General features: G+C 42.3%; 2 protein-coding genes across 3 annotated transcripts; both read left to right on the top strand.

The window, feature by feature from the left end:
* Positions 1 to 7,341: 7,341 nt before the first annotated feature.
* olig4 (oligodendrocyte transcription factor 4) lies at positions 7,342 to 8,326 on the top strand. Its single transcript, XM_062398022.1, has one exon. The coding sequence runs from the start codon at positions 7,342 to 7,344 to the stop codon at positions 8,098 to 8,100; it is 759 nt and encodes a 252-aa protein (XP_062254006.1). The 3' UTR covers positions 8,101 to 8,326.
* A 6,439-nt stretch (positions 8,327 to 14,765) lies between these two features.
* bsdc1 (BSD domain containing 1) lies at positions 14,766 to 21,141 on the top strand. 2 transcript variants are annotated; one of them, XM_062397076.1, is made up of 11 exons: positions 14,790 to 14,838; positions 15,431 to 15,485; positions 16,555 to 16,671; positions 16,768 to 16,935; positions 17,169 to 17,223; positions 17,555 to 17,670; positions 17,775 to 17,843; positions 18,368 to 18,452; positions 18,548 to 19,039; positions 19,233 to 19,336; positions 19,602 to 21,141. In XM_062397076.1, the coding sequence occupies exons 1-11, from the start codon at positions 14,828 to 14,830 to the stop codon at positions 19,629 to 19,631; spliced, it is 1,302 nt and encodes a 433-aa protein (XP_062253060.1). In that variant the 5' UTR covers positions 14,790 to 14,827; the 3' UTR covers positions 19,632 to 21,141. The 2 variants fall into 2 exon arrangements, with proteins under 2 accessions (XP_062253059.1, XP_062253060.1); XM_062397075.1 differs by having other exon boundaries at positions 14,766 to 14,838; positions 16,555 to 16,935.
* The last annotated feature ends 1,436 nt before the right edge of the window (positions 21,142 to 22,577 follow it).

The raw sequence follows: 22,577 nt of genomic DNA, 5'->3' as shown, positions 1-22,577 counted from the left end.
TCACACAACATGATAATATAAAAACATATCGACTGAATGACAGCGGCGTGACGCAGGTCTGCTGTGATGGAGACAGGTCCAAAACGCCATCTCCCCCTCCCCACCTCCTCCATTGTTAAACAACAGGAGGCCTATAAACCACAGGGTCATGGCCTGGTTTTTGTCAGCAGAGCAGAGAAGAACAGCACGACCGCTCGGACTTTGTACCTTCTTATTATGTTTCCCAGAGTCACTGTGTGTGTTTTCCTTCATCCGTCACTCTGAAGAGACGCGGTCACAGATCGGGCTGCAGGAGCCGTCAATGTTTCAGCCGGGTTGGACACCGGGTGATAATTTGCCACAGAGCAGATCCCCTCATCAGTATTCACATCCAGCCATATGTGAATTAAGGTTTAATGTGCGCCCGTAATCGCCCACCTGAGCCCCTTGGGTTGAGTGTGTTTGTGTGTGTGTGTGTGTGTGTGTGTGTGTGTGTGTGTGTGTGTGTGTGTGTGTGTGTGTGTGTGTGTTTGTGTGTGTGTGTGTGCTAGTGTGGATGCTAGTGTGGGTGCAAGTGTTTGTTCAATAAAAAAAGACCAGGGCACGGGATGAAGATGAATATGAATGTGTCATACTTGGGAGATTTGACAGAATTGACAAATTGTAACGAAATATTGAAGCAATACAGCGTCATGAAATGTGTTACACCATCCAGCTTCCACCCTTTAGTTTTTCTTCTCCTTCTTTTTCTCTCTCTTTATCCCCATCTCATTGGGTCACAGCGGCGCAACTAGCCTGTCCCATCCAAGGACCTCCATCGCCAAGAAAACAAAGGCTCTGACGGGTGGATTCTTCCCAGGCCAAACTATCCCAGGATTTATTGCACATCAGCGATGAACCATTCAGAGGTTATGGTGCTGGCAAGCAACAAGACATCCAACACTTCACCTCTATGTAGCCCATGAAGGATGTGGTCTTTGTTGGCTGCATACTCCCAGATTATTTAGATAATTTTATTATTTTTACGTCAATTTATCGGACTAACAAAGAAATTCACCGGTGTCATTGGTGCAGCTCTCTCGATCATGGCAACAACATTCATAACATCACTTATTCTTCAGCTATTGTTGTTCAAAGTGAAAGCACTACATTTGTTTTGTTGCTTTGTTTTGTTGAAAAAAGGAATGGCTTAACGGACCTCTGAAATAAAGTCGACAAGCAATATATGAAAACATAACAGTGGTTAAGTGAATCATTAAAACTTATATATGAGCCACACAACTACAAAAATCTTCATGACAGATATACCAGGTAGGATGAACACAGTAACTTTACACTGCACCATAGACTGTTTGTAAAAAGCTCTGCACGCAACATCTAGAACAATAGGGATTTTATATTGTAGAGGACGACTCATGAATGACAAGAAATAATTTTCTCTGGAGCATAAACACAGGACAAGAGAACAGAACATTCCAAACAAGTTTAGAGCGGGCGAAGCACTTGTCTTTTCAAACAAAAAGCCAAAGAAGCCGATTCTGCGTCACTATAACTCGTCCAATGGCTTTAACGGGCCAATACTCACAAAAACAGACACGCTTCATTTGGTTTGTCTGCAGAGGCTGTTTAAAAAACCGAGCACAAGTGGGCACACACACTTACTCTCAAGCACCATTGATCAGATCGTCAATCACAAGCCAATGAGGATCGCCAGTGGCCACCAACACTCAGGTTATTGTGTGTGTTGACCCCGGGGTCAGCGGTAAGTAGCTGAGGACTGAGCCCCACACAAAAGGACAGCATCATGTACTTTCCACATACAGTGGCGTCGTTGCCGCTGGCACCCTCGTGAATAGGCACATGGCGGGGCCTATCCACAGATGGGACGGGGACGAGGGGAGAGGTGGGGAGGGGGTGCTGTGCGCGTGTTGCCGTGGTGAGGGAGCACAAGCGGAGGTAACAGACTGAAACAATGGCGCTGATGACAGGCAGGAGTCGTGCCTGGACTTCAGGGAGGGAAATTATTGGGCGAGCCTGGTTTATCAGACTGGATAATACAAGAGACGGGAGGGGGGGGGGGTGCAGGGAGACAGAAGGATAGAGGGGGGCACGGCGCGGCAGAAGTCTGCAGACCGCCGACACAAAGCCACCCCCACGCAGCAGTGAGTGGCCAACTGTTCAAAAGTGTGGCCAGCACAAAGGCAAACAGATACACTTTGTCTATTGTGTTGTTTGTAAGTGTGTGCATCACTGTAGGCTTGGGTATATAATGTGATTGGAATGATTAGGATTTTCTTTCGTGTGTGTATCTCCCTTAAATACATTTACACTTTCTTTTAATTGACTGGATCAATAACAATGCACTGCCCAGCTGCAAAATGAAAAACGATAAACTTTTTCTTGTTATTTGATAATGTCAGTGACAATGACAGTAGACGGCAAAGTTTCCAAATTCCTATCTGTGTTGTAAATATGATACTCAGGGCATTTAACCAGAGAGTGGTTTCCCTTCCTCTAGATATTGCACAGATCCGTCCTTAAAATGTCTTCATTGCTTATTTGGTGTTTTTATACTATAATTTGAAATGTTTTTCTTGATCGCTTGTTTTATCCTGTCCAATCTTAGCGCAACCTGATATTTCCATTTTCTCAAATAATTGTTTTATCATTTTGAACTTATTTGATATAAAGTACTTTGTGTCACATTTTATGCAAAAATTTTATGTAAATAAAGTTTTTTTATTATTATTATTATGACTGAATATCAGGCTGTAAAATAATAATAATAGAATAAGGATGACATAATGATCATGACGTTAGGTTGATTATCCTTGCAGACACAGATTCTGTAAAAAAGATGTTGAACCCTTTTATGTGTTTTTTGCACCACCAATGAAATTACATTTATCACCACTTTATTGGGGTGGACGCAAAAAGCTAACCTTCAAAATGTAGACGAATCAAAGTGGAAATATCTACATGATATGCTATTCCTTTCAGTATTTTCTATGAACCAGTCTTTGAAGACTTAGGTTCTTCAATACTGGATGTTGCAAACGTTCAAGTCGTCTGTCTTAAAAAACAGAAACCCTGTGTATTCTCCTACCCTTGCTTTCATCTTAGCTTTTTGAAAGTGTATTTTTTAAGTGACCTAGACTCACAGGAAAAGGCGAATATTTATTCTTTGCTGGTGACAGTTTTCAGGACACCGCCATCCTTTGGGTCCTGGCAACCTGAAGGCCGACATCTGGACCGGGACCTTGCACCTCCTGATGACGGTCTGCTCGGCAACCGGTTCTGCTCTTTCCCCTTTCACTCTCTCCCCCTCTGGCCCTGTCTTTCCTGCCTTGGTGTCCCCCCTCAGGGTAATTGTGGGGTAATTTATGAAGTTCTAGCAGCATGGAGTAGGTCGGTGTATGGGACAGCCTGCTGACCGAGCCCCATTCAGCTCCAGAGGAGAGGGCCTGGACTCCTTTTATCCTCACCATAATCAGCGTCTCTCCCTGGGCCTGGATGCCCCTCCTGACACCCCTCGCCCTGCAGCGCTCCTCAGCATGCCATCCACCGTGGACACTTAAAGATGAGGGGGAAAGTTATTGGACTCTTTAGTGACTCATAAACATCCTAGGGGATTTTCATAGCACCTTTGTGTCTTTTTGTTGCGGCCAAGATAATGCAATTGTTTCAGGCGGAGTAAATGAATAAATCACTGAGCGGTGTGTCCCGATGGTGCGAGATAACAAAGGGCAGCACTCCCAGTTCTCAGAAACACTTGTCGGCCCCGTTCAGGCACTTTGGGGAACAATTTTATATCTCTCTTCACAGACATTTGTCCTCAGAGGGAAAGGTTTAGATCTACAGATGAAGCAAAACCAAGCCAGTCCTGCATATCAGCCTGATATGATCATTGTCTGCTGCAATGATTTTGATCTCAGAGCCTTGATATCAGAGCGACATTGATAAAATGGTGGTGAACAAAAGCTGCTGAGCGTCCTCTGCTCTCGACCACATGTCCAGATTAAAGCTCAGTGTGTGTGAGTGTACTGAAGATCCTGCCACTGATCCTGTTAAAGAATGACCAGCGGAGAGTGAGGGAAGCCTCACGGTACACAAAGCGCAGGTTTGCTCTTCAGCTCAGCGCTTTCTTGAACCATGATAAGCCCTAATCTGGCCTGATCCTCTGTTGCTACAAGCATATGCCTGTGATAATGCTCTCATTTTCTGGTCACCTGAGCACTTTCATCGGAGTGCACCCCGTGAGGCGTCAGAAAAGGGGCTCCCTAAAGCCTAAAAACAAGTCTGTCAAGGAGCCCTTGAATTGATCGAAGGCCCCTGAAAGGTGCCGTCCAGAGAAGAAAGTCAAACACTCACTGAGGCAGGGTTAAAAACTGAAGGATTATGTGCAAACATGGAGGGTGGCTACGCTTTCATTTGTAAAACGCAAAGCTCAGAGACCCTTGTGTCTCCCTGTGTGGCCCGTTGCCTCTGTAAACACATGAATGAGAATACCAGTGAGCAGGAGAATGGGATTTATCTGGCTCATGCATATAATAATGGAGTAAGAGAGGGACAGATTACACCCCTTACAATGATTCATATATGTGTTCAGAGAGTTTATACCAGTACACGACAATGTTTCTTCTCATTGATTCCGTATCATTTGATTTATACGAGTGACAATCTCATTAATCAAACTTCTTGTGCAGTTAGTAAGAAGCCTTGTTTCTCTCAAAGTACATATCATGTATTGAGAGCATTACAGTGTATTGATCGTGTTCTTCTCTTTGGATTATATCAAACACAATGAAAGGTGTGGCACTGAACAAGCCATTCAGTCTGAAAGACGGGAAAAAGGGATGAAATCTGGACCATTGTGTCCAACACAGTTAATTAGGACCTGACCCAATTAACAGAAAAGAGTCCAGCAGCCATGTTGGCTCCGAGCCTAACGATGGGAAAATCCATATGCTCCAAATAAATGGCTCGTGTTTACTCTCAAGATTTCCCAATTATAATATCACTGAATGTTGGCTAAGCCGAAGCACCCTGCAGGGCCCCCTGATGGTGCTGTGGCAGGGGGTCCTGAGGGCCCCCTGGATTCCCACTCCTAACTTTTTGTGGATCCATTTGTGTCGGTCCTTATACTCAGAGGAAGCGCACAGCGAGCTGCAAACCTTTGTGAGCGTTGTTGTAAGTCAATCAAAGATATATATATATATATATATATATATATACATTTTAAATGTACAGCACATGCAAAGTGTTTAAGCAACCATAAAACCAACTTGGTTCCACCATCAACATACTGGCGAAAAACTAAAATCAGAGGATCGAGTTCATAGTAAACATATGGGTCATTTCTCTGTGTTCATGTGGGAAAGGATATGTAGGTGAGGAAATCTCAAAAAAAGAACTACAATTAAGTTATTACTGTAGGATGATTAAATTAAATGGTTTCATTGGAAAGTTTGATCCAGTGGCAAGGTTGTATTTGTCAAAGAGCATGAGAACTACGTGGAGTTTATTCCTTAAGTGGAAGGCGCATTTCAAAATCTGACACATTTAGTTAAGGTTTTCTGCATGGATATCTACCAGCTCTTGTCATACCGACACTTGCACTCTTTGGTTTGCAAAAACCAAACCAACCATAACTATTAAAAACATAACTTCCTTGGTGGAGGTTATAAGGGATGATCCACAGGAGAAGAACTGTGTGAATATAAACATTTTAAATATACAAAAGATATTGATCTCAAGTATGGGGTCACTCTTAAGTAACTCTCTTAGATGTCTATTTCTTCAACAGTACCGAAGTTGCAGAGACGCCCACGGCTGGAGGAGAACGTCCTGTAGATTTGGGTTAATATAAACCAGGGTGTCCTACTGTGCACCAAGATGAGAAAACAAACATTTTCTCAGAGCTGAGCGACGTTGAAACACGACACCTTCCAGCCATGACGTCTCTAAAAAATGTTCCTCCATCTGAACTCGTGAATGTGCAATTATGGTGCTCTGGGCAAGAATGGATACCGCATCCAAAGTTCAAAACATAAAAACACTGCTTTTGCAAATCTCCCCGGGATGGTGAAAAACATGAGCAGAGCATTTTTATAGTTTGAAACCTCTGGCCCTGTAGCACTGCCTGACTGGAGGCTTTGCTTGGCAGAGATGAGGCAGGAAATTCCTGAGCTGAGCAGATTCCAGGATCCGAACGCTACAGAGGGAGAGATGCTGGGAAGTCAGCTTGATCCAGCCACAATATCTGCTCTGCAGATACATGAGGGACATCGACCCTGGTTAGAATTATCATGTCACAAATGGAAACGTCTCTGTAGAGAATCCAATTTTGTAAAGTTTATGCTATTTTCCTGACTGCTCGGTTTCATTTCAAAAGAAAGAATATGTGAAAAAGGAAACCTGAGAAAGTGCTAGTAGCTTTACGGTTGAATTAAGGGAAGACAAAGCCATGCCCACTCTTTAGTATCTTTTTAACTACCTCCTCCCAGACTGGAGGACCCCCTTCCAGTGATAGTGATGTGATTTCACAGAATGTTTGGGGAGCCGAGTCAAATTTATTTGACCCCCTTTTGTCTCAAGCTCCTGGTTGAATTGTACCTAGTCTGCCATTAACGCCACTCTTTACATGTTGGAGAACCTCATATGGTGCTTCATACCTTTCCCCAAAGTGTCTCATGGATACCATATGTAAATAAGCCCTGGAGGGCATCATATATCTGGTGTTATGGAGCAGGGCTGTAAAAACCGGAGGTCTGCCTCACTCTAGGGGGTCACTTGCACATTCACTCACTTTATCTTTACTAGAATATGATACGTTTTAATCTTTTTATCCAATTTTTTACCATTAGAAATATGCTGTTTGCAACACCAGTCTTTCAAGGAAGCTGTGGTTAACTCATGGGTGTGCAGGTTAACCCAGTGTTTTTTGTTAATGTGTAGGGGTTTCATCTGGGTTGGGGGGAATTAATCGTGGGTGTGGGAAGGTGAAGTGGGGGCTGCAGGAAGGAGGTGTGGGAAGGGGGTGAAAGTGTGTCCCTTCTGCAATTGGCTGTGGCTCTAAGTGTCTCATTATGCGACTTATTGTTCCTTTGTTGTGCCAGCGGTATAAATACACCCTAGTTGGCCCAGAGGGTGACAGTTTAGACAGACTCACTCCTGTGGACAGACAAATCAACGGCTCAAACTCTGAGAGAAGCAAGACATTGCCGACTCAGGGAACTGGAAGAACTTAAAAACTGAGAACTGAGAAGCATCCGTAGAATCTGAGAGTCCTCAGCTAAAGCTCTCGGGCTTTTGTTTTGTATTTTTTGGACAACTTTTTTCCATTCCTTTGCTTCAGCCAAGATGGATTCTGACGCTGGCTCCACCAGCAGCCGCTCGTCATCCCCTGACCTGGTGGTGGACGACTCAGCTGGGAGCTTCTTCTCCAACAAGATGTTCCAGACCTACTACCAAGAAGGCAGAGCAGACGACGAGGCCAGCGAGGGCAGGATGGAGCGCTGCGGTGGTGGCGGTAAGATCATGTCTGAGGACGGCAAGGAGGTGGTGCAGGACCTGAGGCTGAAAGTCAACAGCCGGGAGAGGAGGAGGATGCACGATCTCAACCAGGCGATGGACGGCCTGAGAGAGGTCATGCCCTACGCCCACGGCCCCTCAGTGCGCAAGCTGTCGAAAATCTCCACCTTGCTTCTGGCCCGCAACTACATCCTCATGCTGTCAACATCGTTGGATGAGATGAAGAAGCTGGTGGGTGACGTTTATGGAGGCAGCGCTGCCATCCAGAGCCGCACCGCAAGCCACCACGCCATTACCCCCGCAGCCCCCACAGCCCACCACCCGCTCCATCCTCTGGCACAGTCGCTGCACTCCCTGGTGGGTGGCACTCCATCCGCGCTCCAGCACCATCACTCGTCTTCCGTCCCAGTCCCACACTCCACTGCCAGCTTCCTGGGCTTTCATGCTCCAGTCCAGGGCCTGCTGAAGGACCCCCTGCACCTGGCCAGCTCGTACAGGCACTTCCCTGGCATGCCCTGCCCCTGCTCCCTCTGCCAGCCTCTGCCCACAACAACCTCCACATTGCACAGCCTGTCTATGAACAAGTGAGGGGGGGGCTCTCTCAGAACTGACCTGTGATGTCTGGATCAACACCAACCAGCTCACAGAAGATTGTTTAAAAGAACTGCAAAAATAATGTCTGGTGCTACAATTTGTACATAATGTATATATACCTTCATACCATGTAGAATGCTGCTATTTTGTTTTACTATGTATCTCTTTGGTATTGTTTATACAGAAATATTCTAAATGCACAATGGATCTCATCAGAGGAGCAAAGACTGTAATTTATCTGATATCTGTGGAAAATGTCAGAACTGAACTGGTGTGTCCTATTGTGCAGGATTTCTATTTTTCCTAAATTAAATTTTCTTTATAATAATATCTCTTGTTTGCCTTCTTCTTTGCATGAATACGATTTTGAAATATATAAACATTTTCTGGCAGATTTTCTGTCATTGGTGGTACATGTCATATTCCTTGAAACACTTTCTCTCAAGTTCCCTTTCTTATTTCAAGGCAGCGGTTTATTTCAATTTTACTCACAAATACGCATCAGCTTGTGCAAGAGTTGCACAGCAGCATCTGCTTAACTCAACAGAAGGGCTTTTAATGGTGCTGGGAAAGACAAAAAATGGATGATTAGGAAAGGGTGTCATTGGTTGCTAACCAGCTCTGGAGAGACCAACCTTTGGAGATAAAAAAGGGACAGAAGGGCAAGACAATACGCCATCACAGAGGCTTGAGCAGAGGGACCATCCATCTTCACCTCAACAGGGTGTAGGAGATGAAAGGGTGACACAGGCGCCAGGAAGGCCCGTCACTTTTGTCTGACACAGACATAGCCATGTTCTTAGCTCTACGCCAGAGATTTGTCACTGTCTCATAAGAACGTGGATCGAGGCGCACAATAGGCCAATTTAACACAATGCAGTCAGTCCAACACAAGCTCCTATAAAACCATACAGAAGACCCTTTTCCCTTATTAATGGATATTTTTATACTATATATTGGCAACACACATTTTCAGTCAAACTTTTTGGGATAAATAGTTCTTGCCGAGTGATAACAACAATTACTCAACTAAACCACAAGCATAACTATTATACACACTGATTGCCGTGAACATGATTTAGTCAAACAACCCAACAATGGCCGGCCTTCACTTAGCAACAAATCAAGCGTGTAAAATACATGCTTATCCTCCCACGGCTGACAGATGAGCTGGAGATCAGGGGGAGCAATGAAGAGATGTAACACTCATTCTCACCAACCTCCCTCCTCCTCCCTTTCCTGAGAGCCCTGAATGGGTCCGAACAATGGCCATGCGAGGGACACAAAGGCCGGGGGAGCCCAAGCTCTCGTGCCTGGGACACAGACCCCCTCCATTCAATCGACATTTCATCATGGTAACAAGCGCTGTCGGGCCAAAAGGCCTGACACCCTCGCTCACCACAAAGGCGGTTAGCTCTAATATATGAGGCTATTCACACTGTAAAGAGCCCCTGTCAGTGCTGGGGGATTGTCAGCTGTGGGATGTCTCAGTGGGGGGAGGCAGCTGCCAGCCAAACCAAGCGGCAGAGCTTCTGTCGTGGGGACCGGAGTTGCAGCGTCACCTGGTCCCTGGTCCCTCGACACAGAGACCTCGGGGTCCTCCCACAAGCCCCCCCTTCACTGGGGCACAGGTGGGAATGGGAAGCAGAACACATTGTGGAGATTAGCGGGGATCGGCCTCCCTTTGGTCGAGGTAGATAATTAGTGACACTGACTTGTGCAAAGCTGGTGTTTCCTGATCGGCACCAGATGGTGTTAACCCACGGTACGGCATCGGCGGTCTGGAGTGTGAGAGTGTGGGTGGGTGTGATGAGTGCGTTGTGTAATGGATATGCTTCTTAAATCATACAATATGGGCAGGTCCTCTGTGTGCCATTATGGTCAGCCGCTGCTGTCATCAGGGTGCTCTTTAGCAGACGCTAACCAGCAGTGGCAGCACTGGTTTAAGTCACAATGTTGTGCACAATTAACTCCGAAGATTGAACACAATGATACAGAGAAGGGTCATTTCAGCAGGGCTGAGGGAAGTATTCAGACAGTAAATTAAACTGTTAATACTGTGACGTTGAAGTCAAAGTAGTCCTGCATTGGACGTTTTGTAAGAACTTCCAGGAAAGGTACTTGTTTTGCCCCAGGACCCTTTTCAGAGACATACTGTATATAAATCACAGGATTATTATCAATAATGTGTTAGCTGATCGTGATGCCAGTTTTAAACACTTTTCTAAGAGTCTTGGAGATTAATATACAAAACCAAAATGTTATAAAGGTATTACTGTTGATATTTCACTCCTTAAAATTAGAGATGTTCTACTAGAGATGCCTCTGATACTGAGTGCAGGGTTGAGCGCAAGCAAGCACATGCAGATCCGATAGCATGTCTTTAGTGTATGTCCTAGTGAGAAGCTCCCAGAGGTGTATAAAGTACTGAAATATTGTACTCAAGTAAACACAAATCAAAGTTTTGATACATTTATTTTGGAAAGGTTTCTTTTATTTTGAAAAGGCATGTCCTGAAAAATACAGAAAAGATCGCTACCGGCAGGTGTGCCCATAGATAAATATATAAGGCTAGATGTCTCGCCCAATGGAGTCGAAAGTCCGTACATTCACCCATAACATTGTGATGTAATTGTACGTACTTTTTAAATAACCATAACTTGTTAAATTTTCAACCGATTTTGAAACAGTTTACTTTTTTATAAACGTCAGAGATGTAGTTATGACACTGCATACTAATGAATAATTATGTTATTTAAAAAAAAAAATGAATAATGTTCTTAAATAGGTACAATATTTCCCTTTACTAATACACATCAAGAATTATTTTGTACCACTACAAACACAATGTTATGGGTGAGCGAGCCCCCTGACGCAAGATGGCCACCATGTGCAGTCGTTGGACTCCGTTGGCCGGAAACGCGGACGAGACATCTAGCCTTATATTTATATCTATGGGTGTGACTTGCTGTTGGAATGACAGCAAGCACAACAGTGTCTACCTCTGCAATGAGAATTACCTTGCGCCTTGAATTATGTTTTTTTTTTAACTCAGTAATGGATCTAATTTCCAATGTAGAGAAGTACAATACTTCTGTCAAATCTACTTATGTAAACTCCATTACAGTAACGTGAGTAAATGTAATTAGTTACTTGACACCTCTGCAAGCTCCTGACTTTCTGTGTTGTTGACAACATGTCTGACCGGAGAATCTCCGGTTTCGTTGTTCATATGTAGAGACAAACTCTGGAGAAAGTCCAGACACAATAGTGTGAAAATTCTCCGCTGTTCATATCTGTAAACGGCTTCATCCAGAGATAAATGCAGTTTTCTTTTCCTAGAAATTAGTTATTCTTTGCCTCTGCTAAACCGCTGTACTGCCTCTGGCCAGTAGGTTTTTTAAAGCAGCGAATAAGAAGTGATATCCATTATTATTTGTGCATTTTTAGTGATTTGCTGCAGTTTCACACTGGAATGTACCACAAGCAGGATGTTGACATGCACTGTTGTTGTGTGTAGTCCTAGATTCATTTATTTGTATTCTTTTTCAGTTATGACTGTCAAACTATATTTAATAAAAGAAGTTCGAAGGGTTTAACCTGAGCCAGGTCAAGCTACAATGATATTATAGAAACCATCATACAGGGTTAGCCGCACACAGCTGTTAAATTGTACTATATAAGTTGTTGTTTTTCTATGCAGTGGTATCAGATAAGAAGTCAGTATAAAGTCCAAATTGAGGGAGCGGATAGTGATTTGCTGAGGTACAGACATGTAAATGCTGCGTTTCAAAGAAATACAAAGTAGAGTTACAAAGTACAGTATTGACGGTGAGGTTTGTTGAATGTAATCTCTTGGAGGTTATCTGACTGATTAAAAGAGTGAATTATATTTATGATAAATGTATCATCACCACACAGTGAGTTAAGAAAAAGAACACAGCTATTCTTTTTAAAAGGACTGACTCAGCATTTCATGTTTTTTTAAATGCACTGGTTTCGGATCGCTACTCATAACCGTCCAATTCGCAGTATCATATTAAAATCAGAATTGAAAAAGAGAAATGGGGTTCAGAAAATCTCTACTTGTAGATATCCACGTGCATTTAGAAATCTGCTCTACAACTGTGTGTATCTGCAAAACAACAAATATTACTATGCTAGAATTATGAAAAAGTTCATCATAAAAAATAAATAATATTCATTTAAACTCATAGTCCCAGCACTGGACTGGACACTAAATTCTTTAACCACACATTCCTTCTTTGTGCATTAAATATCATGCACACACTATCAAGGCGTGGACAGATGGATAAATTAACTCCTTCAGATACTGATCAATAGACGACTACTTGTCCCAACTTTGCTCAGTGCAGCCTGCATTGAAAGAGTTAATTAGGGGACTGAAAGATCCAATTAAGAGGAGTGAGGGTCTGGACAGAGGAGACATATTGCAGGACATACGCACGCATTGTGCAGCGTCTGGATAAAGGGGGGACTTCAATTAAGAGAGAACACACTTCCAGAGGCTTGTGGCCTGTTCTTTTCTTTTTTACATTTTGAGCTCAGTGAAGCCCACAGACTCTTTTTCACCCAGAATACTGATGAGGGCAAAGCACAGCTGCTCATGTGCAATAGGCTCAGACGAGCGTCCACAGATGTACAGAGACTGATGAGGGGATTCAGGTTGGAATTACTAAACACTGATTAGCCAGCATAATGGATCAAGGAGAGGTTTGGGCTGGAAACATTATTTTGGTTTATTGTTCGGTTGATTGATTGAATGACTGTTAATGGAAAGAAAACGGTTTCTATATGCTCAAATCTGATATTTTATTTCACTTTCTCCTTTTTTGTTGAGCAGCCAGTGCTGAAATCTTTTACTGCAAAACTTAAAATCTTTTTAGCCTGACTTTTGATGAAAAACCATTTATAAATATAATTTGATTGCATCTATTAAACCTGTGTTCATATTATTAGTAAGCTTCAATGTGTTCACCCCCTTTTTTATCTTCTATTTAGTGTATTTTTTTATTGTTTTGTTGTTCTAGCTGTTAAACTCTATGCTATGGTGTTCAGTTGTCTGCATTTTATTTTGCTTTAACTTAGTCTTGCACAAACCTATAGGAAAGTGTACAAATTTAGCCTGGTTCCTAAAGAAAACTCTTTCTGTTGTATCGGCCTCACGTACTGTGTACTTTTGCAGAGGTAAAAACCTCTGACATCAATAATGAGATTATGTCATACATGCACTTTAATTTATCTGTTGATACTTCACTTCTCAATGGTTTGTAGAAATGTAAGTTTTGTTAAAACCATGTACAAACCTATATATTATTTGAATAGAGGTGGAATGTAAGTAAGTGCATTTACTGAATTACCCTAGTTAATTTTAGATGGATTATAATACTTTATGTCAACTCCATCCATGTGATTTTTTCTTATACAAATAACATAAAAAGAGATTGTTTCTTTGTTATATATATTATACTACTCATCAGTACATATAAGTACAACTGAGGCAATCAGCTGATTGATTTATTAACCAACAAAATGGGGAATAATTTTTTTAGTTTATTCAACATTCAATGGTTCAAGTTTCATAAATATGACGATTTTTTAGCTTTTCCTTTCAGATATCTTGATCCATAGATTTATTTTCAATTGTACTGAAGTTTGTACAGTCGATTGGATAAAACAATTGAACAATTAAACAATTAGATTTGTAATATAGACTTAATAACTTGCTTCTATAAACAATTATTTTATACCCTACTGTCTGTATGTCAAGTTTCAGAAGATTTTACTTTAGAAATTTTGGGTATATATAAAGGAATGTCACCTCAACATCTTTTTGGAATTGAGTATAATTTTTTTTTAAATCATTAAGAGGAAACAAAGAATTTTCCACTGACTCTTGTTCATAGCAACACCCTTACTCTGAAAGTCAAAGCATTTTGAGAAACTAAGGGAAAAAAAATTGAATTGTCAAATTTGTCTAGTTTCAAGTAATTTTGCTGTTGAAATTTGGAGAAAAATAAATGGAAAAACAGTTAATTTAAATTTTAGCATTTATATCTTGCTCTTATTGAATATATATATATATATATATATATATTTATATATATACTCCTTCATAGACAAAGAATTTGGTTCTTTATACTTGTTAATGTCATGTGTGGAGAGCAGAATTGTTATTAATTATGTTATCTACTGTCCATAATAAGTGACTTTAATCTTTCAACGTTTGTTTTCCCTTTTATCTCTCCCACCACACATCAGGCAAGCTACTTCTTGATAGTTTTAAGAAACAGATCAAGACCTATTTCTATGCTTTTAATTAAATGATCTTTTGTGACACCATTGTCTTTTTGGTTTTCTTGTAAAGCACTTTGAGCTGCATTTAATGTTTGAAAGGTGCTGTATTATAATTATGAATATTATCATTATTATTATTTCTTTCGATCCATCACCTTCAACGTAATACCACAAATAGACGCACATAACATTTCAAACTACATGACCGCGGCCTAGCAGAAATACAGTGACATTTCCCGGTTAAAAGAAAGTGTGTATTATACACTGTAATCTCAACGTGTGTTTGTGATCACCTGCGTACTAATAGAGGAGGTCTCTCATCTCATCACGTGGGTGTGTGTTTTCACAGCCACACTCAGTGGGGTCAGAGGTCAGTAAATACTGATGATGTCATCGTGTGAAGATGGCTGAAGGGTGAGAGTGAACTCGCAGTTCTAGATTTAGTTTTACAACATTGTGTTGCACGCACAGTGCGAACATGTCGCGTTTCCTCTTTTGCTCTGTGACTAATTCCACTCGGTGTTATTGTTTCGTTCGCACGTTCACTCCTCAGGCGTCGCGATCAGTTCAGGAAGTGCGTTTGTTTACCAAAACATAGCATGGCTAGCGTTAGCCTAGCCTGGTTAGCTTTGGCTTGCAGCAGCTGAAATTACGCTGTAACCACCAGTGGGCTTTTCACGTGCTTTATCTTAGCATTGATCGTCCATATGTAACCTTCACTATCGTAATCGCGACTTGTTTATCCTAATAAACTCGTATTACAGCTGGGCTAACATCGCTGAGTCGTGTATCATGCTACGCTGCGTGTGTGAAAGTTAGCTAAAGATACCATGAGAAAGTCGACAGCTGACAGTCCGTGAGTGTCAGGTGTCGCAGCAGTGACGGGACATGTTGTACTTGTTCATTCATGAGCGGTGATCGTGTAGTTGCGTTGCGGTGTTTGTGGTTTCCTCCGCCTCAGTGTGGAGAAGCTAATGTCAGACTGTGTGTTTGTGTGTGTCCACAGAGAAGGCTGGTGGGGAGGCTGGCTTCAGCAGAGCTACCAGGCCGTCAAAGACAAGGTAAATCCACGTAGACATCGTGCAAACGAACACTTCTTATTTTAATTGTATTGTTTGTTTCAGCTCAGAGGATGGTTCCATCAACTCCAGCTTTCTTGTGTTGAACTGAAAAATATTGGATTATAGGGAAAGAAAACCACTCGGTAACTATTCAGCTGTCACAGAAAAGGCGTTGTAATCCAGTGAGTGCTCAGCAGGAGCCTACAGAAATGTCTGAGAAGCTCTATCAACAGTAAATACCGGTGGCACTGCAGAGCTACAGTTAGAATAAGTAGACGGACCTGTTCACAACTTTATTCAAATGCACTCCTGTGACCGCTTGTGATCAGGTCTCCCTTCCTCGCTCTATATGGAAATAAACATGTACGTTCCTTTTGTTTGTGAAGACCAGATTATGCTGTTTTGGCCCATTCTGAGTTCAAAGGTCCTTCAGATGACAATGTGTGTGTGTCGCTGTGTGTTGATAGCAGCAAGAGAGCGTCCACCTCTGCCATGAAGAAATACTAGACCATTTTAAGAAAATCACAGTCATTATGTGGTGGGCAGTGTTGTTATTGTGGAGGTAAGCACAAACAAATGTGGGCGTAGGCACTGAAGCCTGAAACTGTTAGATTCTTCATGAAACTGTAGTGGGTCAGAGGACATGGGTTGAGTAAGGGGTCCTTCATATGTGGCCCAGGACACATCTGCTTTCACACAGTGAAAAGAATGTGGCCTCATGCATCACAGGTCTGAGTGAATAGGATCTCTAAATACATTTTGGAAGCATTTAGGGCTTCAAACCTGAACTGTGCCCTTGTGATCAGATCTCTCAGTACAGATGAAGTCTGAAAAGGGTCTGTTCAATTCTCATTTCCATAGGATGTGATCCAGATTATCTACAATGTGTAAAAGTTGCTGTGCTCCCTAAACTTACATTTTAGTTTTATATGATTGTTATCTTTTTAATTTGTCAAGGCCAGTGAACTGTGTCTGTATAACATTTAAGTGACTTGAGAATTTCCAGATGGAAATAATAGTAAGTTGAATCTAGATTCTGATGTTGATCACACTGCTCTGTCCTTCACAGTCGTCTGAGGCCTTAGAATTCCTGAAGCGAGACCTGACAGAGTTCTCCACTGTGGTGCAGCATGACACCGCCTGCTCACTTGCGGCGACAGCCTCTGCTGTCAGAAACAAACTTGCAGTAAGTTCTCCTGGGTCTCTGTTTTCTCCTGACAGTGTATTTGTGTCACCATCACATGTACAGACTGTAACCCTGTCTATTTCCGCTACTTCCCAGGTGGAAGGCTCCTCAGAAACCACAGAGAAGGTGAAGAAGAGCCTCTCTAGTTTCTTGGGAGTCATTTCTGACACACTTGCTCCACCCCCTGATAAAACCATCGACTGTGATGTCATCACATTGATGGCAACACCATCAGGAACCACAGAGGTTTACGACAGTTCCAAGGTGAGCTGAAATACAGACTTCAGAGACAGACAGAACCAGTAAATTATGACTTTCTAAATGATCAGAAAAGAGCGGAGTACTGTCATAGTGCTCGGGCCACATCATCGTGAAACAAAGTGTTGGTTCAGGACAGATTTAGCTTTGTTACAAGAGGCTGCAGGACTAAGAAGGTCGGCACATGATGTGCTTGTAGTAACAAAACAACCATAGCTAAGCATGTGTTTTCCCCTCAGGCACGTCTCTACAGTTTGCAAGCCGACCCCGCTACATACTGCAATGAGCCTGATGGTAAGACAGTACACAGAGAAGTACTTGGTGGTACTTTCTTCTTCTGCCATGACTCTTGAGGGTTATCTTAGCTGTCTTTTTCATTTTTGTTAGACTGTTTCTAGAGCATCAACGCGATTTTAATGTCAATAACCAAATACATTTTTAGCCAAGGCATTTGCTGGATTTGTGTAGTGTCTCACTATTTAGCTAAATATATGCTATTGATGTGTGCATGTAATATGTGGTCATTGTGAGATGGGTGTTGAGACCAATGGGATGATGCACAATTATTCATTTACACGTTTCTGTGGGTTTCTAGTGTATTTTAATCAAAGTATCTTTCATCCAGGGCCACCAGAGAAGTTTGACAACTGGCTGTCCAGCGTCTGTTTGGAGGATAAGAAAGGAGAAGTCTCAGAGCTTTTGGTCAACAGTCCCTCAATACGATCCCTTTACACCAAAATGGTATCTATTGTTGCATTTGTCAACACTTGTTATTACCGAGCTTCATGTTTTAAATTGATAAACCAGATAAGGATAATTATATTTTTGTGTTTTTTTCCCGGCAGGTGCCAGCAGCTGTATCCCATTCAGAATTTTGGCAGAGGTATTTCTACAAAGTCTTCCAGTTGGACGAGGTAATCTCAACTGTTGACGATCCTCCAGATCTTCAGGTTTCCTTTCCCCTTAACTGAATTGTCTGCGTCTTCGGTGCCACCTGCTGACCAATTCAAAAGCTGCTTCTGATTAGTAACTTCAAGCCACAGCCGTGATGGAGGACTTTTTACTGCCTTTAAATAAGGAAATGGGGGAACCTTTAGCAGGAATAGAGTAAACTTGATGGTAGTGGCTCCATCTGTCAACTTACAATTATAACGTGTGAAGGTTAACAAGGTTGTAGACAATAAGTAATGCAATAAACATTAACAAACATCTTCATCCTCACAGATACTGGACTGACGCAACCGATGAGATATTGATGCTTCAGTCCAGTATCTGTGAACATGAGCGCATCATATTGTGGACTTTGCATATGTCAAGAAATTAAACAACAGAATTTTAGCACTCATTACAATACAAAGTTAAATAAAATTATGTGGTAGACAAACTTACCTCCTTGGATTATAGCAAATGTTAAATTGTCTGTGAATGTGTCTTCCAGGAGGAGGCGAGGAGAGTAGCACTGAAGCAGAGAGCAGAACAGACGACACACTCAGAGACCCTGGGCTGGGAGGAGGAAGAGGAGGGTATGTTTGTCTCGGTTAAATACGAACAATTAACTCATTCACTTTAAATTCATTCACTCATGTCACCTGTCTGATACTTTCTCTTCTACTCTCAGACGACTTCCTCGGCGCCTCACCGTCGTCATCGTCTCAACTCAACTTCCCACCGCTGTTTGACAACACCTCACCCCAGCTGCCCACGACCCCGACAGCTCCCACAGGAACCTCTCTGCTGAGTCCCGTCCTGTCTCCAAGCGAAGAGCGTGACGCCACCCTGTCAGTCAGCAGCGACAGCGTGAGCCTGCCCACACAGGTGGATATGCGGCCAGAGCCCGTCGCCCTGCAGCTGGCCAACACACTGACAGAAGCTAGCTTGGAAGATGTCGCAGTCAAGACGCAGGAAACTCAGAGTCCTGCCAAGAGGGACTTACCCCCCCAGCCTCAGGTGGAGGCTGCACCCCAGCCACAGGTTACTGTTGACGGGGCGCTCCCGAGGACCCCTGCTTCTAAACCAGAGCCAACAAAAGAAGAGGGGCCACAGGACCTGAGAGTGTTTGAGCTCAACTCTGACAGCGGGAAGTCAACGCCCTCTAACAACGGCAAGAAAGGTACATTAACCTGAGGGCGTTTTTTCTGCTGGCAGTGAAATTCTTCCTGTTCTGGTTTGGGAGGTTAACTCTCAACCGGAATACGTTAAATTGATAAGATTGGGAATTTCCCACTAAATAGGACTAGAAAAAGAAAAAGTGTGAATGTCACAAAGTCCTGAGTGTGTGTGTGTGTGTGTCTTCACTCCCCCAGGGTCCAGCACCGACGTGAGTGAGGACTGGGAGAAAGACTTTGACCTGGACATGACAGAGGAAGAAGTTCAACTGGCACTCTCCAAAATAGAAGACACTGGGGAGGTTGGTGGAAATTAGTGAATTAAAGGTTAAAGTTGGAGCTTGAAAGTGGTTTCTGAAGCACATGTTTATCTAATTTGTTTAAATTCTCCTCACGTGCCGCTCTAATATATTTCAACAAATTGTGTGTCATGTCAAATTCGTGGGATGTATCCGAAGCATATTTGAAAGTGTAGCCTGCCCTCGCTAGCTTTTGCAGGATAACCAACCCAAATGTAAAGGTAAAAACCAGGGGATACATAATGAAACTTTTTCTGTCTTTTGCCAGCTGGAGGAAGACTGGGAGAACTGGAACTGAGCGCCACCGCGACACGAACTCTGTCCCGCCATCAAAGCTAGTTCCCGGCAGACGAACCATGCTTAAACGTGTTTTAAACTCTTTGTCCACACCGTCACCATGTCATGATTGTCAGTAGGGGATATTTTCTGGCGGGTGGTTTGGACCATATTGGTAAACCTGTTGAAGCGAGCAGCGGGACGACCAAGGCAATAAGAATTTAGACTGCTCCGTCAGCTAGTGAGGGTAACGACTCGGGTCATGGTGATTACTTGGGATTAACTTCTGATTTAGAGCCTTTGACGCTAGTAATTGACAAGAGGTTGTAATCATTCTGACCTCAGAGCTTAAGGACACGCGAGTGATGGGTCAGAATGTGCGATGTTCCACAGCAGCAGGGGAGGAGCTGTTTCCCCTTTTTTCTTTATGCCATTAAATACATGATAAATGTTGCGAGTGTGTCTCAAGTTGGGTACTGACTTAACTGCAGGCTGCACAATAGCCATAAACTCTAATGCTGCTTTGAACTTTTCGAAGTGATTTTTGAAAAGGTGGCGATTGATTGGATTCTACCTGTGCCCAGCTTTATTCATTTCTTTCTTTCTCGTGTTTATTATGCAAGTGAATCTTCCAAATGGAAATAAATATTTTGGCCTTCATTCACAGAACGCTTTTCATTTTGGATTCACTCCCAACCCTAGATTTATGGCCTTGTAAAACACACAGTGTGGTGATGTTATCCAAATGATTTGTATCGTTACAAGTCTGAAACACAACCAGTTCATGTTTTCATCCTGGTTATTTTCCCCCTCTTTGTGTAATAGCGCGATTGATTTGAATATATGGGCTTGTCGCTGGCTACATGTTATTTTCTGTCACTTGTACATGTTTCTCTTCTGTCTGTTTACTTTTTGGGTAGAGGGAATTCATCAGTTGTCACACATTAAGAGAGAAAAAAAGAATTCACGACAGGAACCTTTTCTTGAGATGGAGGGTAGCATCTTTCTTTATTTACAGGATTAGGAGAAAATGACCAGTCTGTGATGTTTTCAGCTTCTCTGTCGGCTCTGGTTAGGAACAAAATAGCTCAGCAGGCAGTAGACTGAAGGAGCAACGTGAGCACGCTCCACGCTGGTATGATTTCCTTTTTCCATCATCTGTAATGTAGCTGAGAAAAAATAAACCCTAGAGGTGTAATATTTATACTAAAATAAAAAGCTTAATTATTGTATTATGTGCTTTGATTGCATGTCTGTGCAATAACATAATGCAGCTAGTTACTGTTCAGTTGTACATTTTCTGGTAAAAACATCGGCTTGTTCTTCAGGATTTTGTGTTCAGACAAAGGTGTTGCATGTCTGTACCTCTCAGCTGTGTATTTCCTCCACATTCACACTATGAACTAATCAAACCTGTTCTGCACACATCTGTTTCCAGAGCTGTCGAAGGCCTTTTTTTTTTAAGTTGAGTATTTCACTATATTTTTCAATTGATCGTTGTCATTAAAGGATTCATGGCTAAAGAGGAAAAACCAGTCTGATGTGTTGAAAGCAGACCGACCTACATGAAGTGTTATTAGCCGAGTGCTGAGCTTCATCTTCAATTACAGTGTGAGCCAAGCACAGGAAATTATCATTCCTTAGCTTGGTTCATACCAGCAACTAATGCGTGCTCAGCAACCGACAATTTTCAAAACCTTGTGCAAACAACACAACCCCTTTATTAAAAACAAGAACAAATAAGGTGGAATGTCACAATTGTCAGACAACTCACGTTCGATCATATCATAACAGATTCAGTGTTTGGCGTCTAGGCTCCAACTTAATCACTCCCCCATATGATTACAAAGGAATGATGGGAGTGATGAGCAAATACTTGAAACCCCCCCGTTGGAACCTACAGGTGGAAGCTGGGGTGGTGGAGGGGCTGAAGCTATTGGTGGTGATACTGCAGCGCCGGCGTCGCCACATTTCCACAAAAATAATACACAGTCAGCAGTATTTTCTATTTTTTTCCAAAGTATAAGACCAGCTTTCAACTGCGCCAGAATTGCTTTTTCATCCTTTATTTAGTCATTATGCTAAGCTAAGTGTTGGCTGTGGCTATATGTAAAACATTTAACGTGAAACAGCAGAGATAAAAGAATAAAAATAGACACCAAGTTAAAGGAATTAAAAACTAGACTAAGTTAAAAAAAACAGAGCTAAAGAACGATAGCCGCAGCTACTATTGAGGCCTTGAATTCATAATAGTGTATGAAGCCAGTTCGCCGAAACAATGTTTCTGGTTTGTCTCACTTTAAAAACGTTGTGCTCGGTTGTAGTGAGGAAACATTAAATAGTAGCTGTGGTTGGAAAAAGTCCTCCAGTTTAGATTGTGTCATACAGTGGATATAAAAAGTCTACACACCCCTGTTAAAATGCAAGGTTTTTGTGATGTAAACAAATGAGACAAAGATAAATCCTGTCTGATCTTTTTCCACCTCTATAATGTGACCTATTACGTGAACGATTCAGTTGAAAAAAATAAATAAATAATGTGTTTGCATAAGTGTGCTCATCCTCTTATAACTGGGGATGTGGCTGTATCCAAAGTTAACAAACGACATTCAATCTCATGTTAAATAGTAGTCAGTACAAACCTGCCATAATTTACAGTGACTGATTAATCCTAAATAAAGTTCAGCTGTTCTAGTAGGATTTTCCTGACATTCTCTTAGTTGCAACTTACAGCAAGAGCCATGGTTCGCAGAGAGCTTCCAAATCCTCAGAGGGATCTCATTGTTGAAAGGTATCGGTCAAAGGTTCAAAATAATTTCCAAGGTATTAGATATACCATGGAACACAGTGAAGACAGCCGTCATCAAGTGAAGAAAATATGGCACAACCGTGACATTACCAAGAACTGGACATCCCTGCTAAATTGATGAAAAGACAAGAAGAAAACTGGTCAGGGAGGCGTCCAAGA

Source organism: Platichthys flesus, chromosome 10 (assembly GCF_949316205.1).
Source record: "Platichthys flesus chromosome 10, fPlaFle2.1, whole genome shotgun sequence".
Taxonomy (NCBI): Eukaryota; Metazoa; Chordata; class Actinopteri; order Pleuronectiformes; family Pleuronectidae; genus Platichthys; species Platichthys flesus.
The sequence above is the reverse complement of the archived record's forward strand: the minus strand, read 5'-3'. Positions and strand labels throughout refer to the sequence as shown.